Raw genomic sequence first — 23,986 nt, 5'->3', positions numbered from 1 at the left:
TACTTGTTCAAATACTGTTAATATCTGCTTACTTTCTCTTTCAACATGTTCTATCTACACTTCTGTTAAAATGTAATAATCACTTATTCTTCTGTTGTTTGGATGCTTTACATTAGTTTTGGTTGATACCACAAATTTGGGTATCGATCCGATACCAAGTAGCTACAGTATCATACATTGGTCATATTCAAAGTCCTCATGTGTCCAGGGACATATTTCCTGACTTTATAAACATACTATAATTTTTTTTAAAACGGTAAGGTCTGTTCAGGTGTGCTGGAGAGGAGGCTACGCCGGATAGCCGAACCTCGGATTCAGGAGGAACAGTGCGGTTTTCGTCCTGGTCGTAGAACTGTGGACCAGCTCTATACTCTCGGCAGGGTCCTTGAGGGTGCATGGGAGTTTGCCCAACCAGTCTACATGTGTTTTGTGGACTTGGAGAAGGCATTCGATCCTGTGGGGAGTGCTCAGAGAGTATGGGGTATCGGACTGTCTGATTGTGGCGGTCCGCTCCCTGTATGATCAGTGCCAGAGCTTGGTCCGCATTGCCGGCGGTAAGTCGGACACGTTTCCAGTGAGGGTTGGACTCCGCCAAGGCTGCCCTTTGTCACCGATTCTGTTCATAACTTTTATGGACAGAATTTGTAGGCGCAGTCAAGACGTTGAGGGGATCTGGTTTGGTGGCTGCAGGATTAGGTCTCTGCTTTTTGCAGATGATGTGGTCCTGATGGCTTCATCTGGCCAGGATCTTCAGCTCTCACTGGATCGGTTCACAGCCGAGTGTGAAGCGACTGGGATGAGAATCAGCACCTCCAAGTGCGAGTCCATGGTTCTCACCCGGAAAAGGGTGGAGTGCCATCTCCGGGTTGCGGAGGAGACCCTGCCCCAAGTGGAGGAGTTCAAGTACCTCTGAGTCTTGTTCACGAGTGAGGGAAGAGTGGATCATGAGATCGACAGGCGGATCGGTGCAACATCTTCAGTAATGCGGACGCTGTATCGATCCGTTGTGGTGAAGAACGAACTGAGCCGGAAGGCAAAGCTCTCAATTTACCGGTTGATCTATGTCCCATCCTCACCTATAGTCATGAGCTTTGGGTTATGACCGAAAGGACAAGATCACGGGTACAAGCGGCCGAAATGAGTTTCCTCCGCCGGGTGGCGGGTCTCTCCCTTAGAGATAGGGTGAGAAGCTCTGCCATCCGGGGGGAGCTCAAAGTAAAGCCGCTACTCCTCCACATGGAGAGGAGCCAGATGAGGTGGTTCGGGCATCTGGTCAGGATGCCACCCGAACGCCTCCCTAGGTAGGTGTTTAGGGCACGTCCGACCGGTAGGAGGCCACGGGGAAGACCCAGGACACGTTGGGAAGACTATGTCTCCCGGCTGGCCTGGGAACGCCTCGGGATCCCCCGGGAAGAGCTGGACGAAGTGGCTGGGGAGAGGGAAGTCTGGGCTTCCCTGCTTAGGCTGCTGCCCCCGCGACCCGACCTCGGATACGTGGAAGAAGATGGATGGATGGATGGACGAAAGAAGATGTTGTGATGCCAAAAAATAGTAATTTAATCGTAGTAGTATCGACTAGATACGCTCCTGTACTTGGTATCATTACAGTGGATGTTAGGTGTAGATCCACCAATGGCGTTTGTTTACATTGTGACGCCGGTGAGCTACGGTGTGTACTGAAGCATGTTTAGCTATTCCTCGTCCTGCAGGGATGATACTTGTAAGAAACGTACTTTATTTGTCGCCATGGAGACAAGGATTAGTGATTTAGAAGTAGCTAAAACACTGCAGACTGCGGCTGGACTTTAGCCGCTAGCTAGCTAGCCATGTCTTAAAGCACCTCTTCCTGAGGGCGTTTCAGTGTTATAACTTCACCTTTATCGTTAGTTTTTAAGCCAAAATGCGTCCGTTCTCCCTTTTCTGTCTACACACTGTGTCTGCTTGTACAGTCGTGGTCAAAAGTTGACATACACGTGTAAAGAACATAATGTCATGGCTGTCTTGAGTTTCCAATCATTTCTACAACTCTTATTTTTTTGTGATAGAGTGATTGGAGCACATACTTGTTGGTCACAAAAAACATTCATGAAGTTTGGTTCTTTTATGAATTTATTATGGGTCTACTGAAAATGTGAGCAAATCTGCTGGGTCAAAAGTATACATACAGCAATGTTAATATTTGCTTACATGTCCCTTGGCAAGTTTCACCGCAATAAGGCGCTTTTGGTAGCCACCCACAAGCTTCTGCTTGAGTTTTTGACCACTCCTCTTGACAAAATTGGTGCAGTTCAGCTAAATGTGTTGGTTTTCGGACATGGACTTGTTTCTTCAGCATTGTCCACACGTTTAAGGCAGGGACTTTGGGAAGGCCATTCTAAAACCTTAATTCTAGCCTGATTTAGCCATTCCTTTACCACTTTTGACGTGTGTTTTGGGTCATTGTTGTTAGAATAATTGTAAGTTATCACAAAAAACTTTGTGTTGAAATGAGTTCCGGGCAAGAAGACAAAAGCTGTCTTTGGAACCTACCAAGAGTAAGGCTCGTAAAACTCCACTGTGTAGGGGGGGGAAGCAAGATGAAGGTGTTCCTGTGTTCTTTCATGTATGGAAATCAACAGGAAGATATTGTTCTAACCCAAGGACTTCAAAGCGGAGAGATGACAGGATCTGCCCAATTTCCAGACGAACGTCTTTTTGAAGTATTTTACAAACTTTTTTTGAACTATTTTACAAACTCTTTTTGAACTGACCTTTTCTGTGAATTGTTTACGACCTTTTCTGTGAACTTTTTGTCCTTTGGAAACAGCGGTGGCCAGGTGGTCGGGGAGGGTCCAAAATAAAAGAAGGAGGCGTGCAATCTTTTGGGAGAGCGTGCTGAGATACTATGCAAGGGTACAGTGTACAGACGACTCTCCTCATATTGAGTCCAAATTGAATTCTGTCTCTGTTTAATTCTTTGCCTTTTGTCTTGTTAAATAGATGTCATCAGTGTTTGAACCTGACAATTGTCCTGTTGGAACACCCAACTGCGCCCAAGACCCAACCTCCGGGCTGATGATTTTAGGTTGTCCTGAAGAATTTGGAGGTAATCCTTTACAAGGGTACAGTGTACAGACGACTCTCCTCAATATTGAGTCCAAATTGAATTCTGTCTCTGTTTAATTCTTTGCCTCTTGTCTTGTTTCATAGATGTCGTCAGTGTTTGAACCTGACAATTGTCCTGTTGGAACACCCAACTGCGCCCAAGACCCAACCTCCGGTCTGATGGTTTTAGGTTGTCCTGAAGAATTTGGAGGTAATCCTGTAAAAGGGTACAGTGTACAGACGACTCTCCTCAATATTGAGTCCAAATTGAATTCTGTCTCTGTTTAATTCTTTGCCTCTTGTCTTGTTAAATAGATGTCATCGGTGTTTGAACCTGACAATTGTCCTGTGGGAACACCCAACTGCGCCCAAGACCCAACCTCCGGTCTGATGATTTTAAGTTGTCCTGAAGAATTTGGAGGTAATCCTGTACAAGGGTACAGTGTACAGACGACTCTCCTCAATATTGAGTCCAAATTGAATTCTGTCTCTGTTTAATTCTTTGCCTCTTGTCTTGTTCAATAGATGTCATCGGTGTTTGAACCTGACAATTGTCCTGTTGGAACACCCAACTGCGCCCAAGACCCAACCTCCGGTCTGATGATTTTAGGTTGTCCTGAAGAATTTGGAGGTAATCCTGTAAAAGGGTACAGTGTACAGACGGCTCTCCTCAATATTGAGTCCAAATTGAATTCTGTCTCTGTTTAATTCTTTGCCTCTTGTCTTGTTTAATAGATGTCGTCAGTGTTTGAACCTGACAATTGTCCTGTTGGAACACCCAACTGCGCCCAAGACCCAACCTCCGGGCTGATGATTTTAGGTTTTCCTGAAGAATTTGGAGGTAATCCTGTGCAAGGGTACAGTGTACAGACGACTCTCCTCAATATTGAGTCCAAATTGAATTCTGTCTCTGTTTAATTCTTTGCCTCTTGTCTTGTTTCATAGATGTCGTCAGTGTTTGAACCTGACAATTGTCCTGTTGGAACACCCAACTGCGCCCAAGACCCAACCTCCGGGCTGATGATTTTAGGTTTTCCTGAAGAATTTGGAGGTAATCCTGTAAAAGGGTACAGTGTACAGACGACTCTCCTCATATTGAGTCCAAATTGAATTCTGTCTCTGTTTAATTCTTTGCCTCTTGTCTTGTTTCATAGATGTCGTCAGTGTTTGAACCTGACAATTGTCCTGTTGGAACACCCAACTGCGCCCAAGACCCAACTTCCAGGCTGATGATTTTAGGTTGTCCTGAAGAATTTGGAGGTAATCCTGTGCAAGGGTACAGTGTACAGACGACTCTCCTCAATATTGAGTCCAAATTGAATTCTGTCTCTGTTTAATTCTTTGCCTCTTGTCTTGTTCAATAGATGCCGTCAGTGTTTGAACCTGACAATTGTCCTGTTGGAACACCCAACTGCGCCCAAGACCCAACCTCCGGGCTGATGATTTTAGGTTTTCCTGATGAATTTGGAGGTAATCCTGTAAAAGGGTACAGTGTACAGACGACTCTCCTCATATTGAGTCCAAATTGAATTCTGTCTCTGTTTAATTCTTTGCCTCTTGTCTTGTTTCATAGATGTCGTCAGTGTTTGAACCTGACAATTGTCCTGTTGGAACACCCAACTGCGCCCAAGACCCAACCTCCGGGCTGATGATTTTAGGTTGTCCTGAAGAATTTGGAGGTAATCCTTTACAAGGGTACAGTGTACAGACGACTCTCCTCAATATTGAGTCCAAATTGAATTCTGTCTCTGTTTAATTCTTTGCCTCTTGTCTTGTTTCATAGATGTCGTCAGTGTTTGAACCTGACAATTGTCCTGTTGGAACACCCAACTGCGCCCAAGACCCAACCTCCGGTCTGATGGTTTTAGGTTGTCCTGAAGAATTTGGAGGTAATCCTGTAAAAGGGTACAGTGTACAGACGACTCTCCTCAATATTGAGTCCAAATTGAATTCTGTCTCTGTTTAATTCTTTGCCTCTTGTCTTGTTAAATAGATGTCATCGGTGTTTGAACCTGACAATTGTCCTGTGGGAACACCCAACTGCGCCCAAGACCCAACCTCCGGTCTGATGATTTTAAGTTGTCCTGAAGAATTTGGAGGTAATCCTGTACAAGGGTACAGTGTACAGACGACTCTCCTCAATATTGAGTCCAAATTTAATTCTGTCTCTGTTTAATTCTTTGCCTCTTGTCTTGTTCAATAGATGCCGTCAGTGTTTGAACCTGACAATTGTCCTGTTGGAACACCCAACTGCGCCCAAGACCCAACCTCCGGTCTGATGATTTTAGGTTGTCCTGAAGAATTTGGAGGTAATCCTGTAAAAGGGTACAGTGTACAGACGGCTCTCGTCAATATTGAGTCCAAATTGAATTCTGTCTCTGTTTAATTCTTTGCCTCTTGTCTTGTTTAATAGATGTCGTCAGTGTTTGAACCTGACAATTGTCCTGTTGGAACACCCAACTGCGCCCAAGACCCAACCTCCGGGCTGATGATTTTAGGTTTTCCTGAAGAATTTGGAGGTAATCCTGTGCAAGGGTACAGTGTACAGACGACTCTCCTCAATATTGAGTCCAAATTGAATTCTGTCTCTGTTTAATTCTTTGCCTCTTGTCTTGTTTCATAGATGTCGTCAGTGTTTGAACCTGACAATTGTCCTGTTGGAACACCCAACTGCGCCCAAGACCCAACTTCCAGGCTGATGATTTTAGGTTGTCCTGAAGAATTTGGAGGTAATCCTGTGCAAGGGTACAGTGTACAGACGACTCTCCTCAATATTGAGTCCAAATTGAATTCTGTCTCTGTTTAATTCTTTGCCTCTTGTCTTGTTCAATAGATGCCGTCAGTGTTTGAACCTGACAATTGTCCTGTTGGAACACCCAACTGCGCCCAAGACCCAACCTCCGGGCTGATGATTTTAGGTTTTCCTGATGAATTTGGAGGTAATCCTGTAAAAGGGTACAGTGTACAGACGACTCTCCTCATATTGAGTCCAAATTGAATTCTGTCTCTGTTTAATTCTTTGCCTCTTGTCTTGTTTAATAGATGTCGTCAGTGTTTGAACCTGACAATTGTCCTGTTGGAACACCCAACTGCGCCCAAGACCCAACCTCCGGGCTGATGATTTTAGGTTGTCCTGAAGAATTTGGAGGTAATCCTCCTTTTTCATTGTCCCATTTACTCTCTGTAAAGCACCAGTTCCTTTGGCAGCAAAACAGGCCCGTAGCATAATACTACCACCACCATGCTTGACGGTAGGCTTGGTGTTCCTTTTCTCCTCCAAACATATTGCTGGGTATTTTGGCGAAATAGCTCAATTTTTGTTTCATCTGACATCACACGGACAAAGATAAGACCTTCTGGAGGAAAGTTCTGTGGTCAGGTGAAACATATGATTCATTAGTATTGCGGTACCGTACAACCCTAGTATTTACTAAGACGCTTCATTCTTGTACTGCACTAACTCGACGCAAACAAGAGGATTCGGACGACAGTGACACATCATCAGTGTTTCATACGGCCCCGTTCAACTCATTGCGACTCCTGTTGGAAAAAGCACCAGCTCCGGCGTCTTCAAGGCTACACGACAGCTGTGGCGACAGATAAAATAGAGCAGCCGTGACCGCCAGGCGGCCAGCGACTGTGCGCCGTCGCCCACTTGTCAAGCGTATTACAGTAATGACTTCTACTGCTTCAAGATGTCGAGGCACACTCCCGAGACACAAAGCATGAAGGTCATTAGTTTCCACTGCGAGCAAACAGAAGCGTCTCTGAGGGGAAACAGGCCCGTGGTTTGGCCCATTCCAGTAGGTTCTGATGATTTAAGCCAGGCGGAGAGTGCTTGTCGGACCCAATCAGAAGCGACGGGAGCGAGACGAGGATAGGAGTTGATGGTCAGTGTGGAAAAAAAACTGCAGAGACAAGATAAAAGAGCTGGAGCGGGTACAAGTGTGTATGAAACATGACGCACATCACAGATGGGGTGTGTGCCACGCTGTGTGTGTGTGTGTGTGTGGGCGCTGTCACTTTGTCTTAAATGTGAAATTAATTGTGTCGGTCCAAAGTGAAACGTTACACCAAATGACTTTAGCAGCCCGTGCACTGTCCTCACTGACCAAACTCCCTGTTGAAAAATCATATCTGCTTTCAGATACACTTGACAGAGTCTAATGGGGATTCTATGCAAATATGTCCTACAGTTTACAGTCTGGTGCCACGTTCATTGCTTCTGTGTGACAGTGTGGTTCCCCCTTATTTATGTTATTGTATGTGTCGAGACTCCAGTCGCTACAGTTTGCGTTCACAGGGCATTGATTCCTAGAGCCAACACAAAGCCTTCAGATTTGCTACTCCATAGTCATAGAATGAATTATAAAAGGATCTAAAGCAGGGGTCACCAACGCGGTGCCCGCAGGCACCAGGTCGCCCGTAAGGACCAGATGAGTAGCCCGCTGGCCTGTTCTAAAAATAGCTCAAATAGCAGCACTTACCAGTGAGCTGCCTCTATTTTTTAAATTGTATTTATTTACTAGCAAGCTGGTCTCGCTTTGCTCCACATTTTTAATTCTAAGAGAGACAAAACTCAAATAGAATTTGAAAATGCAAGAAAATATTTTAAAGACTTGGTCTTCACTAACTGACAAAGAAACAGATAACAGATTTGGTGTCCAGTTCAAAGTGTGACATGATTTATTTAAAAATTTGAAAATTTACTTTTGTATTTTACATGAGTTATTATTTGTACAAACATGGTGCAAAGTAATTCATGATTTGTTAAAAAAATGTTAGTGGCTAGCTAGTTAAAATTGTGATTTCACAAGACTGTCTTAGAAGTGATCATTTGAAAATGTTCAATTTGAAAAATGTGCACAAAGAGAAAATATTTTAAAAAAGTGTTGCATATTGATATTTATCTGTTTCTATATATATTTATTGTGAGAAATCATTAAGATGATCAGTGTTTCCACAAAGATAAATATAATTAATTATTAATAATAACATAGAGTTAAAGGTAAATAGAGCAAATTGGCTATTTCTGGCAATTTATTTAAGTGTGTATCAAACTGGTAGCCCTTCGCATTAATCAGTACCCAAGAAGTAGCTCTTGGTTTCAAAAAGGTTGGTGACCCCTGATCTAAAGGCTACCTGAACTCATCACTTTGGGGGAGTTTCAGGCTCCCTGTTGAAAAATCACGCTGTATCTGCTTTCAGATACACTTGACAGAGTCTAATGGTAATTCTATGCAAATATTTCCTACGGTTTACAGTCCTGTGCCACTTTCATTGCTTCTGTGTGACAGTGTGGTTCCCCCTTATTTATGTTCTTTTATGTGTCGAGACTCCAGTCGCTACAGTTTGCGTTCACAGGACATTCCTGGTGCGCTGATTCCTAGAGCCAACACAAGTCTTTGTAAAAAAATAAAAATAAAAAAGGCTTCCGATTTGCTGAATGAATTACAAAAGGATCTGAGGCTACCTGAACTCATCACTTTGGGAGAATTTCATGCCATTTAAAAAAAATTGAGAAGCTGTTTTTATTGGGCACTGTACATGTTTTTAAATTGTTTTTATTGAATCATTTTGTTGTGCTTTACGAAACCCAAAACCAGTGAAGTTGGCACGTTGTGTAAATGGTAAATAAAAACAGAATACAATGGCAAATCCTTTTCAACTTATATTCAATTGAATAGACTGCAAAGACAAGATATTTAATGTTCCAACTGAGAAACTTCCATTTTTTTTGGGCAAATAATCATTAACTTAGAATTTAATGGCAGCAACACATTGCAAAAAAGTTGTCACAGGGGCATTTTTACCACTGTGTTACATGGCCTTTCCTTTTAACAACACTCAGTAAACGTTTGTGAACTGAGGAGACACATTTTTGAAGCTTCTCAGGTGGAATTCTTTCCCATTCTTGCTTGATGTACAGCTTAAGTTGTTCAGGTCTTCGTTGTGGTATTTTAGGTGTCATATTGCGCCACACATTTTCAATGGGAGACAGGTCTGGACTACAGGCAGGCCAGTCTAGTACCCGCACTCTTTTACTATGAAGGCACGCTGTTGTAATACGTGGCTTGGCATTGTCTTGCTGAAATAAGCAGGGGCGTCCATGATAATGTTGCTTGGATGCTCCAAAACCTGTATGTACCTTTCAGCATTAATGGCGCCTTCACAGATGTGTAAGTTACCCATGTCTTGGTCACTAATACACCCCCATACCATCACAGATGCTGGCTTTTCCACTTTGCGCCTATAACAATCCGGATGGTTCTTTTCCTCTTTGGTCCGGAGGATACAACGTCCACAGTCTCCAAGAACAATTTGAAATGTGCACTCGTCAGACCACAGAACACTTTTCCACTTTGCATCAGTCCATCTTAAATGAGCTCGGGGCCCAGCGAAGCCGGCTGCGTTTCTGGGTGTTGTTGATAAATGGCTTTCGCTTTGCATAGTAGAGTTTTAACTGGCACTTACAGACGTAGCGACGAACTGTAGCTACTGACAGTGGTTTTCTGAAGTGTTCCTGAGCCCATGTGGTGATATCCTTTACACACTGGCGTCGCTTTTTGATGCAGTGCCGCCTGAGGGATGGAAGGTCACGGGCTTAGCTGCTTACGTGCAGTGATTTCTCCAGATTCTCTGAACCCTTTGATGATATTACGGAGCGTAGATGGTGAAATCCCTAAATTCCTTGCAATAGCTGGTTGAGAAAGGTTTTTCTTAAACTGTTCGACAATTTGCTCACGCATTTGTTGACAAAGTGGTGACCCTCGACCCGTCCTTGTTTGTGAATGACTGAGCATTTCATGGAAGCTGCTTTTATACCCAATCATGGCACCCACCTGTTACCAATTAGCCTGTTCACCTGTGGTATGTTCCAAATAAGTGTTTGATGAGCATTCCTCAACTTTATCAGTATTTATTGCCACCTTTCCCAACTTCTTTGGCACGTGTTGCTGGCATCAAATTCTAAAGTTAATGATTATTTGCCCAAAAAAAAAGTTTATTAGTTTGAATATCAAATATGTTGTCTTTGTAGCATATTCAACTGAATATGGTTGAAAATGATTTGCAAATCATCGTATTCCGTTTATATTTACATCTAACACAATTTCCCAACTCATATGGAAATGGGGTTTGTAACAAGATTTTCCAGTTCGAACATGAAGTATCTTGTCTTTGCAGTCTATTCAATTGAATATAAGTTGAAAAGGATTTGCAAATCATTGTATTCTGTTTTTATTTACCATTTACACAACGTGCCAACTTCTCTGGTTTTGGGGTTTGTATGGTTATGTTGTAGGTAAGATGTGCTTTTAACTATAGTGTGTGACTGCTACTGTTTGTTGTTGTTGGCCAGGTCACTCTTGTAAAATAGATTTTAATCACAATGAGGTTTGTTTTTTGTTTTTTTTTAAGGGGAAATGAATGAACACAGGAGGAAACAGTTAAAAGCATGACCGATCTCTCCTCCTGCCTCCGCGGTCATCCTGTCATGTCTGTGTGTGTTTGTCTGCTAAAAGATGTTTTGAGAGGAGCTTACATGTGAGGCCAGACTGCTCGCACGCTCCTCGACGGGGACGGGAGCCCGCTTCACAAAGCGCCGCAGTCGCTCGTAGATCTGCGAAGTCAGTTTCAAGCATGGCGATGAAGTTCTTTTATGCACTTTAAAGCAGTGGTTCTCAAATGGGGGTACGCGTACCCCTGGGGGTACTTGAAGGTATGCCAAGGGGTACTTGAGATTTTTTTTGAATACCGTATTTCCTTGAATAGCCAATTAATTTAAAACCTCTTCTCACTCCTGCGCTTACCAAAAGCATGCGGGATGGGGAAGCATGCGCTAATTATTTTAAAACCTCTTCTCACTCTGGCGCTTACCTTATCATGAAAAGCACATTTAATAAAAAAAACGTTATTATGGTCTTACCTTTACTTATAAATGATGTCCATGTGCAGCTGCTTCTGATCAAAGGCAGTCTTCCTTATCTTTTTCAGTTCTAAAAGTCTCAAGATATTCCTTTAATTATTACCTCCTGCTTCGATTGAAAGTCCAGTTTAGAAAACTGTTTTATTTTAGATATGTAATCCTCCATGGTAAAAGTGCAAGCAAACAATCGCTACTCACGCTTGCTGCTTGTTGTCTTCTTCTGCAGCACCGGTCTTCTGCAGTACTGGTAGTCGCAAGAAGGATCACTAGCACCCTCTGCCACCAAGAGGCGGGAGTCATTTAATGACTCATATTTGACCCGGCGGAAGTGCCAAGCATGCGCTAATTATTTTGGGAAACGAGTTTGACCCGGCTGTAATTCTAGGCAGGCAAATACTATATTCCCGGCGGCAATTCAAGGAAATACGGTATTCTAAAAATAGCAACAATTCAAAAATCCTTTATAAATATAAATAAAAGCCTATCTTTTTTTCCCAAATAGTTCAAGAAAGACCACTACAAATTAGCAATATTTTTGCACTGTTATACAATTAATAAATCAGAAACTGATGACATAGTGCTGTATTTTACTTCTTTATCTCTTATTTCCAACCAAAAATGCTTTGCTCTGATTAGGAGGTACTTGAATAAAAAAAAAATTCACAGGGGGTACATCACTGAAAAAAGGTGGAGAACCACTGCTTTAAAGGACACCACAAAACGGTCACGGTACACCGGTGCTTCTCAAATAGTGAGGCGGGGCACCGTGATATGGCTGTTCGGCACACTGCAAAAACTGAGATCTAAGTAAGATTAAATATCTCAAATAAGGGTGATATTTGCTTATTTTCTGTTTGATAAGATAATTCTTCTCACTAAGCAGATTTTATGTTAGAGTATTTTACTTGTTTTAAGGGTTTTGGTCCTAAATGATCTCAGTAAGATATTACAGCTTGTTGCTGAGATTTGATGACCTATATTGAGTAAAACATGCTTGAAACTAGAATATCAACTGTTGCAAAACTGTGTCATCAACACTCACAAGTATAAAACTACTTTTTTAAAGTAGTAATTTCTTATTTCAAGCATGAAAAAAAATAATTATGACTTTGACACAATTTTGTCTCATAATTAAAACGGATTTACTTTGCTGTTTTATTTTCAATGAAACAATAGGAAGTACGTACTCATATAGTAGTACAGTTGGCACAGTACAGTAAACTGACAGTTAATATTTAAACATTTAACATGTGACATTTCTAACAATTTTGAACAGAAATAGTTCATGCACATTCAGATGAATTCTTCAAAATTACAATAAAAAAATGTTTGGCCGGGGTCCGGGCTGTATATATATATATATATATATATATATATATATATATATATATATATATATATATATATATATATATATATATATATATATATATGGGGGTAAAATTACAGCTCAAAGAGGCAAAAATTTGTGTTTTTAGTCATTTTTTGTGTTGAAGGGGAAATTGCCAACTTCCTGTTGGTTTTTGCCCGAGGATGTGAAATTATGAAATGTAGGTCTAAGTCAGACCTACATAGAGGTTTTTGTTTCATGTCTCTACGACCTTCCTAGTGGGAGTTAGAGACAGTTTTCTTCCTAGGGGGCGCTAGAGCGCAATTTTGAGTATTGGGGTTTGGTTTTTTGCCAGAGGATGTGAAATTATGAAATGTAGGTCTAAGTCACACCTACATAGAGGTTTTTGTTTCATGTCTCTACGACCTTCCTAGTGGGAGTTAGAGACAGTTTTCTTCCTAGGGGGCGCTAGATCGCAATTTACAGTTTTGGGGTTTGGTTTTTTGCCCGAGGATGTGAAATTATGAAATGTAGGTCTGACCTACATAGAGGTTTTTGTTTCATGTCTCTACGACCTTCCTAGTGGGAGTTAGAGACAGTTTTCTTCCTAGGGGGCGCTAGAGCGCAATTTTGACTTTTGGGGTTTGGTTTTTTGACTAAAGAGTTTTGTTCGCGTTTTTTCATGTGTGCGTCAAATTTGGTGAGTTTTGAAGCATGTTAAGGGGGGCAAAGTAGTGCGCAAAGCTGCGGAATAATAATAAAGAATAATAATAAAACCTTACAGAAACAATAGGTTGCTTTGTACCTGTACATGCGAACCCTAATTAGTTAACCTCAATGAACCCAAAAACACCTTAAAATAAGTACATTCTCACTCATAACAAGTGCACTTTTCTTGGTAGAAAAAAAAGAGACATTTTTGCTCAATATGTTGAAAAATATTCTTAAATGAAGTAAATGCTAGCGCCATTATCTTGACATAATGATATGCGCTCGGCATTACATTTCTTGAAACCAGCAAACTTATACTAAAAATTAACTTATTGTTCTTAATGGAAAGGCAAAAAGGCAACCGCTTGTTACTCTCGGGGTCTCCTAGCCGCTCAGGCAAATCATAATGTCTAAAAATGCATTTTTCCATCGATAACATGACATCATCACGCCAAGTGCGTGCTCTTTCAGTCAATTAGTGCGCATATATACAGCCCGGCCCCCGGCCAAATTTTTTTTATTGTAATTTTGAAGAATTTATCTGAATGTGCATGAACTATTTCTGTTCAAAATTGTTAGAAATGTCACATGTTAAATGTTTAAATATTAACTGTCAGTTTACTGTACTGTGCCAACTGTACTACTATATGAGTATGTATTTTCTATTGTTTCATTGAAAATAAAAGAGCAAAGTCCATTTGGCTGTCATCTGTTTTAATTATGAGACACAATTGTGTCAAAATCATGATTTTTTTTTTTCATGCTTGAAATAAGACATTTTTACTTTAAAAAAGTAGTTTTATACTTGTGAGTGTTGATGACACAGCTTTGCAACACTTGATATTCTAGTTTCAAGCATGTTTTACTCAATATAGGTCATCAAATCTCAGCAACAAGCTGTAATTTCTTACTGAGATCATTTAGGACCAAAACCCTTAAAACAAGTAAAACATTCTAACATAAAATCTGCATTTTTAGACCATATGATTTGCCTGAGCGGCTAGGAGACCCGGAGAGTAACAAGCGGTTGCCTTGTTGCCTTTCCATTAAGAACAATAAATTAGTTTTTAGTATAAGTTTGCTGGTTTCAAGAAATGTAATGCCGAGCGCATATCTTTATGTCAAGATAATGGCACTAGCATTTACTTCATTTAAGAATATTTTTCAACATATTGAGCAAAGAGGTCTCATTTTTTTTCCTACCAAGAAAAGTGCACTTGTTATTAGTGAGAATATACTTATTTTAAGGTATTTTGGAGTTCATTTAAGTTAACTAATTTTACTTGTTTTGGAAAGTCTTGACAAGCCAAATGTTCTTGTTCTATTGGCAGATAATTTTGCTTAGTTCAAATAAAACACCCCTCATTTTTGTTTTGTTTTTTCTTGTTTTTGAACACTGACTTTTTGCAGTGCATGACTATCGACAGTGTTGTTCATATTAAGCTCGCCAAAATAAGAGCCCTCAAGTATGATACAGTGCAGTGTGACAACAATAATAAACATACTGCATGTGGAAAATGATTAACTATTTCTCAGTGTCAACAATATCTTTGTTTTTAACATTCATAACATTTAATAGGTATTAATCGTATTAAAATCTGCAAATACTGTATATCTCATTGGTGGCAAGTGAGTGTGTACTAGAGTGCACACTGTAGAGTCAGAGCTATGCTAGGATTATTAGAAAAAGTATTGTAAATTCTGGATTATAAGGCGCTACTTTCTTCCTATATAGGACGATGGATTTTTCTTTGCTGACCGCCATAGTAAAAAGTAAAATAAAACGGTGTTATTGTTTTTGCTTTTTTTTTTTTCTGTTTTTTTTTCCTCAACTGGAGTGCCGTTCAGTCTTCTTGCCGTCCATAGCGTTACTACCCCTATGGAATCTTCATTCGTCACTCCAAGCAACGTTTGTAAATTTTACAATATAACTACAACTATTTATACTTACTAAACCGTCCCATGTGTGATGTCTTTAGAAGTGTTCTCATGCATATTTGTATGTGCTATCGTGATCTAATGACGCTAGGATCATTACATTAGCTAGTATGCTAACATGTTTACGAATGTCTGTTAGTATTATTAACTTACAACGGCATTCTTTTTGTATTGTTTCAGTTTCACAAACTTCTCAGTAAATTCACCAAAACGTCACCGTGGAGTTATTGAGTTTGTTTAGCTGATTGCCGTCCATAGCGTAACTACCCCTATGGATTCTTCATTCATCACTCCAAGCAACGTTTGTAAATTTTACAATATAGCTAAAACTGTTCGTACTTACTAAACCGTCCCATGTGCGATGTCTTTAGAAGTGTTCTCATGCATATTTGTATGTGCTATCATGATCTAATGACGCTAGCGTCATTACATTAGCAATATGCTAACACGTTTATGAGTGTCTGTTAGTATTATTAACTTACAACGGCATTCTTTTTATATTGTTTCAGTTTCACAAATTCCTCAGTAAATTCACCAAAACGTCACCGTGGAGTTATTGAGTCTGTTTAGCTGATGGCCGTCCATAGCGTAACTACCCCTATGGATTCTTCATTCATCACTCCAAGCAACGTTTGTAAATTTTACAATATAACTAAAACTGTTCATACTTACTAAACCGTCCCATGTGATGTCGCTGGAAGTGTTCTCATGCATATTTTTACGTGCTATAGTAATCTAATGATGCTAGTGTCATTACATTAGCTAATATGCTAACACGTTTACAAGTGTCTTTAGTATGATTAACTTACAATGGCATTATTTTTGTATTGTTTCAGTTTAAAAAATTCCTCAGTAAATTCACCAAAACGTCACCGTGGAGTTATTGGGTCTGTTTAGCTGATGGCCGTCCATAGCGTTACTACCCCTATGGATTCTTCATTCATCACTCTAAGCAACGTTTGTAAATTTTACAATATAACTAAAACTGTTCGTACTTACTAAACCGTCCCATGTGCGATGTCTTTAGAAGTGTTTTCATGCATATTTGTACGTGCTATCATGATCTAATGACGCCAGCGTCATTACATTAGCAATATGCTAACACGTTTATGAGTGTCTGTTAGTATTATTAACTTACAACGGCATTCTTTTTGTATTGTTTCAGTTTCACAAATTCCTCTGTAAATTCACCAAAACGTCACCGTGGAGTTATTGAGTCTGTTTAGCTGATGGCCGTCCATAGCGTAACTACCCCTATGGATTCTTCATTCATCACTCCAAGCAACGTTTGTAAATTTTACAATATAACTAAAACTGTTCGTACTTACTAAACCGTCCCATGTGATGTCGCTGGAAGTGTTCTCATGCATATTTGTACGTGCTATAGTAATCTAATGATGCTAGCGTCATTACATTAGCTAATATGCTAACACGTTTACAAGTGTCTTTAGTATGATTAACTAACAATGGCATTATTTTTGTATTGTTTCAGTTAAAAAAATTCCTCAGTAAATTCACCAAAACGTCACCGTGGAGTTATTGGGTCTGTTTGGCTGATGGCCGTCCATAGCGTTACTACCCCTATGGATTCTTCATTCATCACTCTAAGCAACGTTTGTAAATTTTACAATATAACTAAAACTGTTCGTACTTACTAAACCGTCCCATGTGCGATGTCTTTAGAAGTGTTTTCATGCATATTTGTACGTGCTATCATGATCTAATGACGCCAGCGTCATTACATTAGCAATATGCTAACACGTTTATGAGTGTCTGTTAGTATTATTAACTTACAACGGCATTCTTTTTGTATTGTTTCAGTTTCACAAATTCCTCAGTAAATTCACCAAAACGTCACCGTGGAGTTATTGAGTCTGTTTAGCTGATGGCCGTCCATAACGTAACTACCCCTATGGATTCTTCATTCATCACTCCAAGCAACGTTTGTAAGTTTTACAATATAACTAAAACTATTTATACTTACTAAACCATCCCATGTGTGATGTCTTTAGAAGTGTTCTCATGCATATTTGTATGTGCTATTGTCATGTAATGGCGCTACCATCATTACATTAGCTAACATGCTAACACGTTTACGAGTGTCTGTTAGTATTCAGTTTCACAAATTCCTCAGTAAATTCACCAAAACATCACCGTGGAGTTATTGAGTCTGTTCAGCTGATTGGAGAGCTAGCTTCCGCAGCTAGTGGGTCCATGACGATGACTTCTGTTTTGTTTGAGCAGCCGTTTTACTGCCTTGTTACAGACACCGTTTGGGAACAATTAAGGTATGTAAAGAAACATTTCCAGAATCTTTTTTGTGTAGATAATTAATTTCACTGCGTATATATCTGTTTGGTGCGGCTAACATATGGATTTTTTATTGTTTCCTAAAATTTAGTGGGTGCGGTTAATATACTGGTGCGCTCCATAGTCCGGAAAATATGTTATTTTGCGCCAGCTGTTTGATCGTAACGCCCATCTTAGTTGTAGTTTAATTAACAAAATTTAGCGGTGTTTGAATAAATCGCCATGTAAAATCGCTAATGCTAATCAGTAGCATGTCAATAGCAAAATTAATGTATATTAGCATCTGGAGCCTTACTACTATTTTTTTTGTCAATTCCTTTGTTGGCATTGAACATTGCAACATTACCTAGGGTCGCTTGGCTGAGTCTGCTCTCAGTGCTGCTGCAGTGCCAGAATACGAAGAGCAACCTAGGTACCCAAAACATGGCACTGTTGGACTTTACATGAATTGGTGCTTGGTGCCCAAAAAAATATCCATTCCTACTGATAGCTTTTTCACTAATAGTTTGTTTACTTGCTGCGTTTAATACCGATACAATTCTACACATTTTTAATAAAGAAAATTATTAAATCTATTCTATTGGGTATTTAATTACATTACATTTCATCAAAAGGTATCATGAAATGAACTCTCAGGCGAATATTAAATGCTACTGTTGGTTTTTCCACAGTTTTACTTGACATTTATTCACCTTTTACTAGAAATACTACACATAATCCAAAAAAACTAAGGAAAATTGTTTTTTTTTTTCAGGGATCCTTACCTTGAAGAGCATGTGCAGCTTCTTCTCCATCAACATGCTGTGGAGGAAGCGGTAGTGCTCCTCCTGGTCCGCTCGGGATGCTGATGACAACATGCTGTAAAGGTGAAAGGTCAGAGACATCTGATTGTGCGGAATATGTTTCGGAATATACTGCGTTCTTGTTTACCTCACAATTGTGTGGTTTTTGTGTATAAAAAGAGATCAAAAGTGATTAAATGTCTACAGTGGATGGAGGAAAAGAGGCTGAGAAAGCTGGAGATAATTCATAAAAGGTAAATGACCCCATTTTCTAAGCTATTACTGCCCCCTGTTGGTTGTGTGGGGTATTACAACATGAACACTTTACTGTTTATGTACAATCAAAAGGAAGTAAGAACTTAGTTTTTAAGTCTGAGCAATATTCAGTTGTGATTTGTTATATTCATCAAATTGCCATAAGGCAACATTATTAATTCAATGAGGTACAGTCGTGGTCAAAAGTTGACATACACGTATAAAGAACATAATGTCATGGCTGTCTTGAGTTTCCAATCATTTCTACAACTCTTATTTGTTTTGTGAGCACATACTTGTTGGTCACAAAAAAAAACATTCATGAAGTTTGGTTCTTTTATGAATTTATTATGGGTCTACTGAAAATGTGAGCAAATGTGCTGGGTCAAAAGTATACATACAGCAATGTTAATATTTGCTTACATGTCCCTTGGCAAGTTCCACTGCAATAAGGCGCTTTTGGTAGCCATCCACAAGCTTCTGCTGCAATTTTCGACCACTCCTCTTGACAAAATTGGTGCAGTTCAGCTAAAATGTGTTGGTTTTCTGACATGGACTTGTTTCTTCAGCATTGTCCACACGTTTAAGTCAGAGACTTTGGGAAAGCCATTCTAAAACCTTCATTCAATTCCTGAGTTAATGCGAAAAAAGCAATAAAAATGTATTCAAACACAACTCCTAAACCAAACATGCAAAATGTCTAAAAATGCCTGTAATATTGAATCTATGTGAGTTTTACGAGAATCAGTTGTTTTTGTAAGGTTTGCAAATACAAAAATTTGTTTTTTTTACTCACTCTGACAGTATACCGTCACACTCAATATGACAGTTATTTAAACATAACTCCTAAACCACACATGCAAAATGGCTAATAATGCCCGGAGAAATGTATCTTTGTGAGTTTTACTGGGAAAAAAATGTAAGGTGTGCAAAGACACAAGTTTTTTTTTTACTCAATATGGCAGTATAACTGTCATACTAAATATGAAAGTTATATAAACATAACTCCAAAACCAAACATGCATTATGTCTAAAAATGCCTGTAATAATGTATCTATGAGTTTTACTAGAATCAGGCGTTTTGGTAAGGTTTACAAATACAAAAATTAGGTTTTACACATAATGACAGTATAACTGCCACACTCAATATGACAGTTATTTAAACATAACTCCTAAACCACACATGAAACATGTCTAATAATGTGTGAGGAAATGTATGTTTGTGAGTTTTACTAGAAACATTTTCTTTTGTAAGGTTTACAAAGACACAAGTTACTTTTTCTTTACTCAATATGACAGTATAACTGCCACACTCAATATGACAGTTATATAAACATAACTCCTAAACCACACATGCAAAATGGCTAATAATGCCTGGAGAAATGTATCTTTGTGAGTTTTACTGGGAAAAAAATGTAAGGTGTGCAAAGACACAAGTTTTTTTTTACTCAATATGGCAGTATAACTGTCATACTAAATATGAAAGTTATATAAACATAACTCCAAAACCAAACATGCATTATGTCTAAAAATGCCTGTAATAATGTATCTATGAGTTTTACTAGAATCAGGCGTTTTGGTAAGGTTTACAAATACAAAAATTAGGTTTTACACATAATGACAGTATAACTGCCACACTCAATATGACAGTTATTTAAACATAACTCCTAAACCACACATGAAACATGTCTAATAATGCGTGAAGAAATGTATCTTTGTGAGTTTTACTAGAAACATTTTCTTTTGTAAGGTTTACAAAGACACAAGTTACTTTTTCTTTACTCAATATGACAGTATAACTGCCACACTCAATATGACAGTTATATAAACATAACTCCTAAACCACACATGAAAAATGGCTAATAATGCCTGAAATAATCCATCCTTGTGAGTTTTACTCGAAACATATGCTTTTTTTAAGGCTTGCAAACACAAAAAAGTAGTTTTTTACTCAATATGACAGTAATGTTTTTAAAATCCTGAGATAATGCGAAAAAAGCAATACAAATGTATTCCAACTTAACTCCTAAACCAAACATGCGAAGTGTCTAAAAATGCCTGTAATATTAACCTGATTTAGCCATTCCAATACCACTTTTGACGTGTGTTTGGGGTCATTGTCCTGTTGGAACACCCAACTGCGCCCAAGATCCAACCTCCGGGCTGATGATTTTAGGTTGTCCTGAAGAATTTGGAGGTAATCCTCCTTTTTTCATTGTCCCATTTACTCTCTGCAAAGCACCAGTTCCATTGGCAGCAAAACAGGCCCAGAGCATAATACTACCACCACCATGCTTGACGGTAGGAATGCTGTTCCTGGGATTAAAGGCCTCACTTTTTCTCCTCCTATTGCTGGGTATTGTGGCCAAATAGCTCAATTTTTGTTTCATCTGACATCACATGGACAAAGATAAGACCTTCTGGAGGAAAGTTCTGTGAAACAAAAAATGGAGCTGTTTGGCCACAATACCCAGCAATATGTTTGGAGGTGAAAAGGTGAGGCCTTTTGACCACGACTGTATACAAACAAAAACAGAAAGACAAGCAGCTGCAGTTTCAATCCAAATTGAGCAGTATGATATTTGTAGAGGCATCGGTGGTCATGATGCTGCTGCTATAAGGTGAGAGTTGCAGAGTTCAACTTACCCGTCGTGATGCTCGGAGGTCGCAGGATCTCTGAGTTTCAGTAACAGTAGCAAGCTTTCAACACTCCCTTGCAAAGAGCAGCTGTAAAGTGGTGCGGTCGGATTGTAAAAGAGACGATCTTATCCAGTCAATAAATGCCCACTCTGACCCAAATCAAGCCAGCAGACGATCAATACAGCAATTACAGAGTGGTGAACACAATAGCCTTTACTTCTTCGCTTTCCACACAAGGGGGATAATATATAGAAATGGATTCTGAACAGCATCACCATTCTTAAATGTACCTGCTTTTATCCCTCTTTAATTTATATTCATTTTAATGGGCAATGTGATCAAAATATGCATGAAGATGTGGAAATGATCAAATACAACAGTCGCATGGGGGTTATATTAGGTCAGGGGCGTCCTAACTTTTTCCACTTGGGTCCGCATTTTGAAAAATGTAATTAATTTATACACTATATTGCCAAAAGTATTTGGCCACCTGCCTTGACTCACATATGAACTTGAAGTGCCATCCCATTCCTAACCCATAGGGTTCAATATGATGTCGGTCCACCTTTTGCAGCTATTACAGCTTCAACTCTTCTGGGAAGGCTGTCCACAAGGTTGCGGAGTGTGTTTATAGGAATTTTCCACCATTCTTCCAAAAGCGCATTGGTGAGGTCGAGAAGGCCTGGCTCTCAGTCTCCGTTCTAATTCATCCCAAAGGTGTTCTATCGGGTTCAGGTCAGGACTCTGTGCAGGCCAGTCAAGTTCATCCACGCCAGACTCTGTTATCCATGTCTTTATGGACCTTGCTTTGTGCACTGGTGCACAGTCATGTTGGGAGAGGAAGGGGCCCGCTCCAAACTGTTCCCACAAGGTTGGGAGCATGGAAATGCCCAAAATGTTTTGGTATCCTGGAGCATTCAAAGTTCCTTTCACTGGAACTAAGGGGCCAAGACCAACTCCTAGAAAACAACCCCACACTATAATTCCTCCACAAAATTTCACACACATATATATATATATATATATATATATATATATATATATATATATATATATATATATATATATATATATATATATATATATATATATATATATATATATATATATATATAAATATATATAAATATATAAATATATATATATATATATATATATATATATATATATATATATATATATATATATATATATATATATATCAATCAATCAATCAATGTTTATATAGCGCTAAATCACAAGTGTCTCAAAGGGCTGCACAAGTCACAACGACATCCTCGGTTCAGAGCCTACATAAGGGCAAGTAACTATTAACATTAACTGTCTCCCTTAGAGGGGGGGGGGGGGGGGGGTTACCCACATATGCGGTCCTCTCCAAGGTTTCTCATAGTCATTCACATCGACGTCCCACTGGGGTGAGTTTTTCCTTGCCCGTATGTGGGCTCTGTACCGAGGATGTCGTTGTGGCTTGTGCGGCCCTTTGAGACACTTGTGATTTAGGGCTGTATAAATAAACATTGATTGATTGATTAACTATAACATAACATACAATTAACAGTTTAACAACAACATTTCTCAACCAGCTATTGCAAGGAATTTAAGGATTTCGCCATCGACGGTTTGTAATATCATCAAAAGGTTCAGAGAATCTGGAGAAATCACTGCACGTAACATTGAATGTAAAGGATATCACCACATGGGCTCAGGAACACTTCAGAAAACCACTGTCAGTAACTACAGTTGGTCGCTACATCTGTAAGTGCAAGTTAAAAGTCTACTTTGCAAAGCCAAAGCCATTTATCAACAACACCCAGAAACGCCGCCGGCTTCGCTAGGCCTTAGTACATCTAAGATGGACTGATGCAAAGTGGAAAAGTGTTCTGTGGTCTGACGAGTCCACATTTCAAATTGTTTTGGAAACCGTGGACGTTGTGTCCTCTGGACCAAAGAGGAAAAGAACCATCTGGATTGTTGTAGGCGCAAAGTGTAAAAGCCAGCATGTGTGATGGTATGGGGGTGTATTAGTGCCCAAGGCATGGGTAACTTACACATCTGTGAAGGCACCATTAATGCTGAAAGGTACATACAGGTTTTGGAGCAACATATGTTGCCATCTAAGCAACGTTATCATGGACGCCCCTGCTTATTTCAGCAAGCCACGTGTTAGGAACAAATCTTATAAAAGCATAATAAAATCCACTTTTATTGAGGTGTTCTTTTCTTTATTTATTTTTAAAGAATGTGTGCATCGTTGTGAGTTTTTCCCCCTGTAATCAGCAGCTTTTGGTCCAGGAAGGAGAAGGCAGAGGAAGATTCCACCCCTGGAAGAAGACACCTCATTGCATCTTCATACATTGTGATATAAGTCGTAAGTCGCCGTGTTGTATGATACTAGGGAAAGATAGTGATCAGACAAATTGTATTAGAATTGTATCCAATTGGGAATAAATACTTCTGATTTTAAGTTTATGCATCTAGTCCTCTTTAAACGTCTTCTGGCTCCAGGTTAAACGAATACGTCGACAGTAACCTTTGCAACCTCATTATACTATTGGCTAAGTTTTATATTCATAAATGTAAGTTTTCTCAATACCCGACCTGGTTTTTGTGCCTTTAAAAAAGAATTAGAACTCTACTTCAAAACACTCACTACCTTTAACAACCAAAAAGCTGTGAAAACTAGGATGCCGTGTTCCAAATTTGGATTATTTACGGAATTTGCGTGAGCCTATGGCTTTACATTTAGTTACATATATTAGATTAGATTAGATTACATTAGTTTATTTCAAAAGGGACAATGCAATTTCATAAGAACACATGACTACACATGGTTAAAAAAAGACAGAATTAGCTAGAGGGCTAGTTTTCATCTGTAGTCCCCTGGTCATGATGTAAAAAAAGGCAGTAAAATTACAATTTAAAAGAAAAAGAAAAGAAAGAGAGAAAAACAAAAAAAAAAGCACAAAGTACATATACAATATGTTAAAAAATAAAATACAACATATGTAT

The 23,986-nt window shown here is 39.3% G+C and overlaps 1 protein-coding gene across 1 annotated transcript in view; it reads right to left on the bottom strand.

Annotated features, from left to right (window-relative positions):
• LOC133664299 (MAGUK p55 subfamily member 7-like) overlaps nt 1-18,157 on the bottom strand; it is an 88,035-nt gene extending 69,878 nt beyond the window's left edge. Inside the window, exons 1-2 of the mRNA XM_062068807.1 lie at nt 18,065-18,157; nt 10,628-10,705 (exon numbers count right to left, since the gene is read on the bottom strand). Of these exons, the coding sequence (XP_061924791.1) occupies nt 10,628-10,705; nt 18,065-18,157 (171 nt within the window). The remainder of the gene's footprint in view (nt 1-10,627; nt 10,706-18,064) is intronic.
• Between the last annotated feature and the right edge of the window lie 5,829 nt (nt 18,158-23,986).

Source organism: Entelurus aequoreus, linkage group LG14, assembly GCF_033978785.1.
Source record: "Entelurus aequoreus isolate RoL-2023_Sb linkage group LG14, RoL_Eaeq_v1.1, whole genome shotgun sequence".
Taxonomy (NCBI): domain Eukaryota; kingdom Metazoa; phylum Chordata; class Actinopteri; order Syngnathiformes; family Syngnathidae; genus Entelurus; species Entelurus aequoreus.
The sequence above is the reverse complement of the archived record's forward strand: the minus strand, read 5'-3'. Positions and strand labels throughout refer to the sequence as shown.